Here is a 9780-nt window from a genome sequence, read left to right as displayed (position 1 = left end):
TCTCCTTGAGATCACTTTTATTTTCAGTTGTTTTGGCAAGGATGTGTGAGTGTACGTGGCGCACGTATGTACGGGCGTGCATGTGCGTGCATGCAAAGTCCTGCCCAGTTATGTAGATTATACAAATACCTGCAATCATAGTCCATGAACTGAGCCATGAAGCGTGTGATGAGTGCTACACTGAGGCCCGCTTGCTGGCCTCCCTGCTGCACTAGGGGGCAGCTCCTCTTGTGCTTGCTGGAGTGCAGGGTCACCCTCTGGCCCCCCCACCACTCCACAGATGCCCGCCCAGGATCCCATTCCAGAGGGTGCAGGGCAGCTGAGCTCTGGCGTCTGGCTCTACAGCAGAGACCTGGAGGATTTCCACCTTGCTTAGTGAGCTCCTAAATACCATTTCTTGCAGTTCCCTTTAATACAACTGTAGCTGTTGCCTTGCAGTGAGGGGGGGGGCTGGTGCTCCAGCAAACTTTAACCAGCTCAAAGGAAGAAAAGGGAAGGGAACACGGGCCSAATATGAGCTCTCAGGTGCTACAGCACAGCTGAGCACATCTTGGATTCCTGGAAAGCACCCAAATGCACTATTGAGTTTTCACAGCCACCATGAAACCATACTATGGGGGATGCTGGAAGGGAGGTGACTTTTGCTTCCAAGGCCCACAGTCTCCTCTTGCTGATTTCAGASGCTGTAAGGTCTCCCACTCCAGTTTCCATTTCTGTTTAAAGCTGAATCCCCCAAGCTCAGAGCAGAGRCAGAACGTGGAAAAAACAGTGTCACCCTAAACAGAAACTAATAATAAGACCAATCTTGGCCTTCTAGCATATCGGAGCTAAGTTTATTTYCATGACTCTCTTGCCTTTAGTACAGTTAAAGCAGAAGTGTCCCATCACAGAGGGCCCTCTGCAATTGGAAGAGGTCTCCAAGTCTTAACATTAGCCRTATATGCAAGATCACCCTTCAGGTTCTCTCTTCTTCAACAGGTTTGTGTGTTACTCCAGAACACTCAATTCCTCATGCATTGCACAGACCCACCAGTAGGCAAAGCTGCCATCCTGGGAGTTTCACCTGGACGGACGGAGGTTTCAATCCCAGGTGCTGCTTCAGAGCACAGCACAAGGTGCTCCAGGACGATTCAGGCGCTGAAAAGAGCTGAAAAGGCGCTGCAGAGCAAAGGAACTTGCTGGCTCTGCTTTCARACTCGCTTCCACCAGTTCCGTCAGGAAATAAACTGGCCAGCAAGCGAGAAGGTCTGCAAACAGATAGGCCAAATCCAGCRCAGTTCTCTTAAGCAGAGGAAGCAGCTACTGCCAGGAGATTCTTCTCCTACTTAAAAGTTAAATTCACTGCCAACTCCAGAGGGACACAAGTGATGTCCTAGTCCTTTCTGCCCTCTTCATAAGTAAAGGCTGCAGGGTGCTCCAGAGAGGCCCGAGTGGTGTCTAGTAATTCAGTAGATCTCCAAATAGGGACAAGCACAGGAGTGTGAACGCAATGCTCTGAATTCAGGCATCTCTGCTCTTAGGCCACTGCCTTCAAGTCCTCTTCCCTTGTGGCTTGATTCATGAATAATGACAGATCCTTAAACAAACAAACAAACGAAGCCCCAAAACATACTAACCCCACACAGGGCCCCTATCCCTGGAGCTCAAGTGCTGTAGCACCAGATTCCAAGGCTAAATCATCAGTCTTTTCCAAGCAGCCCTACTGTGCTCAAATTCCCTATACCAGTTTTATTGTGCTCAGGTTTTGTCTTTTGGAGGTTAGGAAGGATAAAYAGCCAGCGACTGCCACACCACAGAGAGGTAAGAATGCCTTGGGAGCTGCTAAGTGAGGTCTGACAGACAGGAGCTCAGCAAGGGGATGCTCTGTGTGGAGGACTCTGAGATGCATCCTTAAAAGAGAGCGACAGCAAAATTAAAAGACCCAGTAGCCACTCAGCATGGTTCTCCTGAAGATCTTTCGCCTGGCAGTTGCAAATGGGAGACATTTTTGGACTGCATAGAAAATTAAATGGCTTTCGCRTATWRAAAAAAAAAAGAACAAAAACAGTTACACTAGTTACTGAACAGTGGGCGGATAAGCAATCCCCATTTCATATTAAATAGACCCAAAGACACGACTGATCTCCATGCTGCCGCACTCCCAGCGTAGCGACTTCAGCGCACACAGAGAACCGAACRCCTGCGAAGCCCAGGTAACGCCGTACTCCTGCCGAGGCGGTGCGCTCCAAGGGGAGGGCTGCGGTCCCAGGGAGCAGGCAGTGAGACATCTGCTCTGTCCCCTCGCTCCTTCAGTGCTCACGTTATCTCGGACCAGGCGGGCACGCCGGCAAACGGGCCTCTGGCTGGAAAAGGATTCCAGTTTGTGGTTTCTTTACTCCACGCAACATCACAGCAACAAATCACTAGTTTCCTCCTACGGGGATGGAAAGAGAGGAGAAAAGCAGTGAAGAGAGGAGGAGGCAGCTTTCAGACTCGAGAGGTGACAGCAAGGAATGCTCCAACATAAGTTCTAACTGTATCAGGGCTCTCCATGACTCCTGGTAGCAAGACTCAAGACAAAAGGAGCTTCCTAACACTACTTCCCTGTTCAGAGATATTTCACCTCCCTCCAGGGTGGCTCCTTCACAGCCCCAAGGACTAGGAGCTGCACATTAAGCAAGCACTTTAACTCCCTCATCTCTCAAATCTGCCCCAGGGTCCAGCAACAGTATCCTGGCTCTGGAAGTGCTGGCGTACAACAGAAGCAGCTCAGCTCACAGAAATCAGGGAAACTTCGCTCTATCTGGAAAGTGTTCTGGCTCCCCAGCCTGATCCAGCTTCTTCCCCTCAGCAAACACAGGCTCGCGCTGACCTTCCTAAGGCAATGTGTCTGCGCCTTTGGCCAGGGCCCCACTCTCTTGGCACTGGCCTGCAGAGGGTGCTGGATGCACAGACACCCCTCTAGCCAAGCTCGCCTTGCTTCCATTTCAGCCAGCACCACACAGCATCTCAACAGCATAGGGCCGATTTACACCAGATCCGATGTTTGTGTAGAACAGAGCTTGTGCAGTCAACTCCTGGCGCTCAGCTCTAGGGCACAAACTGACAGCAACATCTCAGAAGACCTCAAACAGGGCATAAGCCAGCACTGCGGTGCCAGCACTCAGACTGCCCTTTCCCCATCTGGCGCAGGGAGAACAGCCACCCACCAARCCCAGGTGCCAGGACCAGCCCCAGGGCACCAAGGCCAGATTGCATAGTGCTAACCACACACTGCCTCACTAGGTCTCTGCACAAAGCTGCCTGGGTGGTTTTGCTAAAAGGAGGACCCACAACTAGATTTCTGCAGTCCCAGTGGCCACAGTGCATGCACAGCACTGCATTAGCAACCCCAAAGCGTCCAGCCGCTGCAGAGCATGAGCTGCCAGGGCTAGTAATAAGCAAGAAATGGCAAGTATCCAGAGAATACTGTCTACCCTTCTCCCATCCTGGCCCGATTACAGCACATCCTGGTGTGTGAACCTCCTGTGAACACGCATGTCGGGATATACTTCCCAGCCTGCTTCTCATCCCGCTTCGCAGGCCACCACCCACAGGTGCTGTTTGGGATGCAGCCAGCTGTTTTGCAGTGGACCCATTTCAAAGGCTTCATGGCACCAAACCACACCCCCGCTCCCCACCAAAGCCTTGGCCAACTGCTGCACTCACTTGTCCAGGAATAAATCCAGGGAATGCCGCTACAGCTCATTTCAAGAGACTTTCCTCCAAGCAGGTCCGAATGAAATGGTACCAAGAACACTTCTACATTCATCGTGAGATCCAGATGGGTTTTTTAACACACAATCAGTGGGTCCACAGAATCCTATCCCCAGTGCTTCCCCTTTGGCCAGTGGCCCTGCCACCTGGAGTAGTCGTTTTGCTTTGTGCCTCGTCGTCCCCAATCGCCAGGTGACTGCGTCCACTCCAGCCCCAAGGCCCCCACCTGGGAGCTGTCCCCTGCAGCCATTCAGAGTCCAAAGTCCCGTTGATCCCTGTCAGCATGCAACTCTGCAACCAGAGAAGATAGGAGCCCTGTAGAGCATCAGCCACGTTCTGCCTGGTGGAAAACCTTCGACACCAGCACTGCCAATTTATCTGGAAGATGAAAAGATGGAGAAACAGTAATGTACCATGAACAGCAGGGTTTTTATAGGACTTGTGATGAATAGCCTGAGACACACTGTTCTCCCTTGACTGCTAAAAAGGGAGGGTGAGGTCCTTAAAACAAAGTARTCCTTTTCAAGGATGCAAGTGTCCTGCCAGCAGAGCAACTATGAAACTGGGATGCTCCTGCTAGACACACTGTTGAGGGCAGGCTGGAGGACAGGAAGACAAATGCAGGGGATGGGCCTGAGAGCACTGTATGACTGAGATTACAACCTGGGATTAGAAACATGCTGTGCCAAGTGCACGTGCTGGAGGATAAAACACACAGATAGCTGTGGCCTGTGGCTCAGCATCAGGGCAGCTGTCTTCTTCCCTGCCCTATTCAGGCCCTTCAAGGTCACCTTTGCACACAGCTCAACGGTGGCCCATCACCCAGGCAGGTTGAGCTTGTTTTGGGGCAGGAGGGGACTGAACAGAGAGGACAGTATCCAAAGCTACTCTCAGATACCAAAGTGAAGTAACAGGCATCCAGATGCCACAGTGCCAGCCATCAACAAGACACCAGGCTTGCTCCTCCAAGCTCTCTGCCAAATCCCCTTGTGCTACTCCATGATGTTCCAAGCAACCTGACCTGGCTGTGAGGGTGGCCCTGCTTGGAACAGGAGGTGGACTGAGATTTTCAGAGGCCCCTTCCTACCTAAAGCTATCTGTGCACATATTATCTTGTGATCTCCCCTGCCTGCTGTGCGTGCCTGGCATCTGCCACAACACAGCTCAGGGAACAGCGCGTCCCACTTTGCTGTGCCTCTTATCCTTTGAGCGGGCTGTCTACATCCACAAATAATTAGAACTGTCCCCAGGCTGCGTGGCTGCTACTTTTCAAAAAGGAATAAATAAATAAATAAAAAGTGCTCAGCGAGGGCATGTTTTACGTAGGCTTTCTGGTGCGTAATGACAGGGGGATGGGGGTCTGCTTTCAGAGCTCACTTGGAACAAGGGCTGACGACAGTAGGAGTGGGGGGGTAAACCAAGGCCACATTAACTCGCTCGCTGCCATTCTTGGGACAGATGATCTCCGTCAGTCCCTCTGGTCTTGGCTGACTCAGCAGTTCTCCTGTGAATAAGAGAAAAAAAGAATGAAAACATTTAAGCACAAGGAAGGCAGTTTCTGCAGGATGCCTCCTTTCGGCATGCCTTTTCCCCCTTCTCCCCCTCTATCCCACCCCCCCAAATAAACACCCACGGCCAATGCAAGCAAGCAGCTTCAGAGGGCTCGCTGGTCCTGCAACCCAAGCAGGTCTCATTCACGTAACCATGGTGAACATCCTGGTGATTACAGCTCGGAGACACGCTGCTCCAAACAAAAGCAACATCTGCCATCCTTTCCGTCTCTGCTTTGTATCATTGCAGACAGACTTGAGAGCTCCTCAGGGACTTGCTGCAATTCATAGCGTCTGGGACTGAGCCTAATGAGATGGAGGCTTTAGGAGTAGGTGTTTTAATTAGGGTATGGGGGCAGATGGGATCTAGAAATTTACCTTCAAGCTCCATGAAAGGGAAGAAGTTGATCCACAGTATCAGCAGACCAGCAGACAGACAAAGATATACATATATGCATGTATGTGTGTATATATATATATACACACACACATAAGCTTTGTTATTCACATCTGTGTACTATGGCCATCCAAACCCATAAGGTTACCCAAAAAGCAGCTGTCCTTCAGTTCAAGTAGACGGATGATACAAAGACTCTGACAAAAACACCTTCTTTGTCATAAGCCAAGGAGTGGACGCCACAGACATGCTTTTTCCCATCATTTTAAATGCATTTCTTCTTAGAAGTCTAATAAGGACCTCAAACCAGCCATGGACAAGCGTACATGTCCTCTAAACCCTCCTGTTACCTCCTGTCCCATCCCCAAGCAACCCTGCTTGATTCAGCTGGTTAGCTGTTGGCTCTAGTACAGTGATTCCCGAGCTGCCCCTCTGGGAGCTACCAGGAGCTGGGGAGACCCTGCTGTTCTGCAACAGCTGGCCTGCCACAGGGTACCTCCTTCTCCACGGTTTTCAGCTGCCAGAACAGTATTTAAGAGTGGCTAAAAATACACAGGAGGATTCCCTAAGTCCCCTTTCCCTGTGAGGACTTGCCACAGCTGCTGCGGGACTGCTACTGCTTCCCATCAGGGCCGCAAGCCACATGATATTCTGCTGAGTCTGCAAATCCAGCTCTTCCCTTCCCAAAGCAACATAGGTCAGGAGCAGCAGCAGGGGCTGTTGTGGCACGTGTTCTTCCTCCACTAAATGAGCTGCGTCAGCTCTGTCATCTGAGCACCAAGTTGGCAGCTCCACCACAGGCACCTTCACAGCGTGCAGTCCAGGGCAAGAAGCACAGGGAGATGAGAAAGCTAAGTGCCAAGATGTGGCCAGCTCCAAGGAACAGCCAGCTCCCAGCCAACTGGCTCACAGCAACTCAAATTTCCTCCCCGCTCTGCTTCCAAACCTGACAGTCCCCAGCAGGGCATTTCCCACAGCCATCAACATGCACCTCCTCGGCACAGATCCAGCCATGCCTTAGGCACCCAGCAGCATCAGAGGTCTCTCTTGACACCAAGGTGGCAGGTCGGATCTGCTCTTGACAGCAGCACGTGATGGCAGCCTCCGTGCCCAGCAAGGGCTCGTTTCCCCTGCCGAGGCTGCCCACGGAGGTGCTGAGCAGCCCTAGGCAGAGGTGTCATGCCATGATAAATCGTTCTGCTGCTTAGCGTAGGAAATCTGGCTCCCAGCTTTCTGATCTGATTGCCAGGCACTCCATGAAAATCCCAAAAGAAATTACACTTCCAAGAACTACTGCCCACTTGGCCAGTGGTGGTGCAGCCAACAGGCAGCCTCGCCGCTCGGGACCCTCCCCAAATGTCAATGTCCCTTCTCTCCCCTTCACCGTTTCTCTCCCCGTTTTATTAAAAAAGTAGATCTGAAAGCCGTTGCGCCTTCTGAAATGTCCAGAAGACATAATTTGGTATCATCAGGGTTTGCAGCAGAGGGGAGGGTTTGGTGGGGAACATGCACACGCCTGTTCTTGAGAGACACCCCATCTCTGGAGCCAGCAATTCCAGTTCACCGGCACAGCTCTCACTCTGAATTCACGTTTGATTTGAATGCTCTCACACCCACACTCAAACTTGAAGCGCCAGAACAGCTTTTAAGCCACCCAGACACGTCTCCCCAAAACAGAAGGATCGTGATGCTATTTGCAATTCAAAATTAACTCTGCAAGGCGGCATCCTCAATTACATGAGCCATCACACATCGAAAGTGGCGCCACGTCCCGGCAAACGTGTCCACCACAAAGTCCCAGGTCCGCGTCTCGGTGACTCCCAGGTTCCAAAGTCCAGGCTGAAAATGAAATCCGTGCACCATTACGCACTTTGAAGTCAGGGCTAATATCCTTAGATCATAAAGCACAGGAGGGCAGAAAGACTGGTCTGTCTGCTTGAGCCTTCGTTCCCGTTTTCATCGCCCCACTTCAAGAATCCTTAGAGGGAGATTTCTCACGCAGAGAAGACGGCTGCAGGGTGAAACAGGCACCTGATTTGCAGGCAAGCCCCTGCCCAAAGCCCTTCAATCAACTGCACTTTTCTTTACAGCTTTACCTTTCCCTGCAGGTTGCCTTCGATGCCTCTGCGAGCCTGAGGGTGCTGGGCTTTGCGCAACTGCAAACTGCAGCAGCCCCAGGCGAGGGCCTGAGCACTGCGACCTTCAAAAGAAATCCATCAGCGAGGAAACTACAGGCTCCACCCCAAAGAGCAAGGTTTGTATTAACTGCACATGGATAACTGCAATAGCAGCTGACACGAGGCACTGGACGTGCAGGTCCCAGGGATATTAACAGGCTGAGGAAAGGCGGAATAAACTTGGTGTGTTCTCACACAGGAGAGCAAGCCTGGCCTCAGGGATGAAGCTCGCCTCGCTCTGCCCCCTGCCTCATCCACACTCTTTCCAGGCCCCCTCCACTTTCTTGCTGCTCCCCAAAAGACTTTCCTCAACATTCCCCTCAAGTCAGGGCATGAATCACAGCTGCATCCCAGCACAAATAGGTTGTTTCATAGGAGACAGGAGCTCTGATCCTGCCAGGAGCTTGTTAAATCAATGGATACAGTGAACTCGGCTCACACGGTGCCTTACCAGATTCGCACTGATGCTGGCAGAAGCTCAGCTGTACATCCTTTCAGTTCCCAGCCCTCCTATTTAGGGAATTTTCACTGTGTCCTAGTGCCTTCCCATCACAGCCTTCTGGTTCTCTTGTCTTCGCAAACAGTAGTGTTTGCTGCACAAACTCAACACAGTGCTAAACCACGCATACCTATCTAAATGAGATGCTGCATCACTGCTAAAATAAAAGCATAGCACAAACTCCACTGCAAGAGGTCGTCTTCAGAGCTCAAACACCAAACTAGCACTGTAATAATGCTTGGAAGTAACTCTTCAGGCTCAGAAACCTCACGTTTCTATGTGGAAATTATTTAAACTGCAGGAGCTGAGAAATAAGTCGTCAGGGCTGAGGCAGGATTGGAGAGAGAAGATCAAATAAATCATTTCACCGATACAAAAGGAAAACTTCTGGCATGTGGTAGTGCTTGCTTCGTTTAACCATATGTCTAAACGCAGCTGGAGCAGCCCATGTTTGCAGCACTTGTCCTGCCCTGTGTATTTTAGCCAGCCAATCTGTATTTTGATAGCACATTCCTTCATGAGCATGTCACAAATTTTACTGGAAACCTCAGTTCTGCCTGCTGCCTCCAAAGGTTTTCCTGCAATAGCACACAGACAAAACACAAAGCTTTTTCTGCTCTCAAAGCAGCTTTGTCTTAACATTAGCTTACGCAGAAGCCATTAAGGTCTCAATCAAAACTCCAATTACTTTGTCTTAAGGTTGGAGAGTAACACGGGGATTTTTGAAGAACAACCCCATCCTCCAGGAGATGACTTTGCATCGCCGCAATTGCTTAGCTGATTTAGGAATGAGCCCTGTTTGCAAAGGCACTTTTATACCAGAGCCTTGCTGACCAAGGTCAAGTTTTCAGATGCATCTAGGTCCCAGTTCAGTTGGTATGAGAACATATCCCACCGGGCCTGGCTAAAAGCAGCTGCAAAGAGATGTCAGACCACTCTTCCAGCATCTCCGTACAGAAACTTATCTCCAGCATCAGGCAAGCTGTGCTGCACAGCGCACTAACTCCAACACAGATACTGAAGGCTTCTCACCAGGCTGCCACAGCCATTTTTGGCTGTGGCATAAGGCAGTACAGAAACTCCACCAGGCAGCAGAGAAAGATCCCATCTTATACCTGGTGACACACAAGGCTTTCTCCTCCTCCCTCTCCAGTTCACAGCTGCTTTATTGCTTAGCAGCTCCTCGGGGCAGGTAGCTCGGATAAGGGCCGAGCGAGTCGTGCTGCCCTCAGCCCTTCGAGGTGCTGCTACGCGTGGGCAAGCCCAGCCTCGCGCAAAGGCAGGGGCGAAGCTTGGGCCGTGACGAAAGAGCTACTAGAAGGGGTCTCCTTGGCTTCAGCGGCATCAGCAGCTCACCGGAAGCAGGCGTTTCGATTTCTGCTGCCACGTGGGCCAGGAGCACAGACACAGGCAGGTATACAA

The 9780-nt window shown here is 51.1% G+C and overlaps 1 protein-coding gene across 1 annotated transcript in view; it reads right to left on the bottom strand.

Moving 5' to 3' along the window:
- The window catches only part of MFHAS1 (multifunctional ROCO family signaling regulator 1), a 37327-nt gene continuing 27547 nt past the window's right edge, over window positions 1-9780 (bottom strand). Inside the window, exons 3-5 of the mRNA XM_085310819.1 lie at window positions 5113-5239; window positions 3688-4113; window positions 1-2413 (exon numbers count right to left, since the gene is read on the bottom strand). Of these exons, the coding sequence (XP_085166945.1) occupies window positions 4110-4113; window positions 5113-5239 (131 nt within the window). The 3' untranslated portion in view covers window positions 1-2413; window positions 3688-4109. The remainder of the gene's footprint in view (window positions 2414-3687; window positions 4114-5112; window positions 5240-9780) is intronic.

This window comes from Rhea americana, unplaced genomic scaffold (assembly GCF_003343005.1).
Source record: "Rhea americana isolate MKP2758 unplaced genomic scaffold, rheAme1 scaffold_326, whole genome shotgun sequence".
Classification (NCBI taxonomy): Eukaryota; Metazoa; Chordata; class Aves; order Rheiformes; family Rheidae; genus Rhea; species Rhea americana.
Note: the sequence above shows the minus strand (reverse complement) of the source record. Positions and strands in the feature narration are given on the sequence as shown.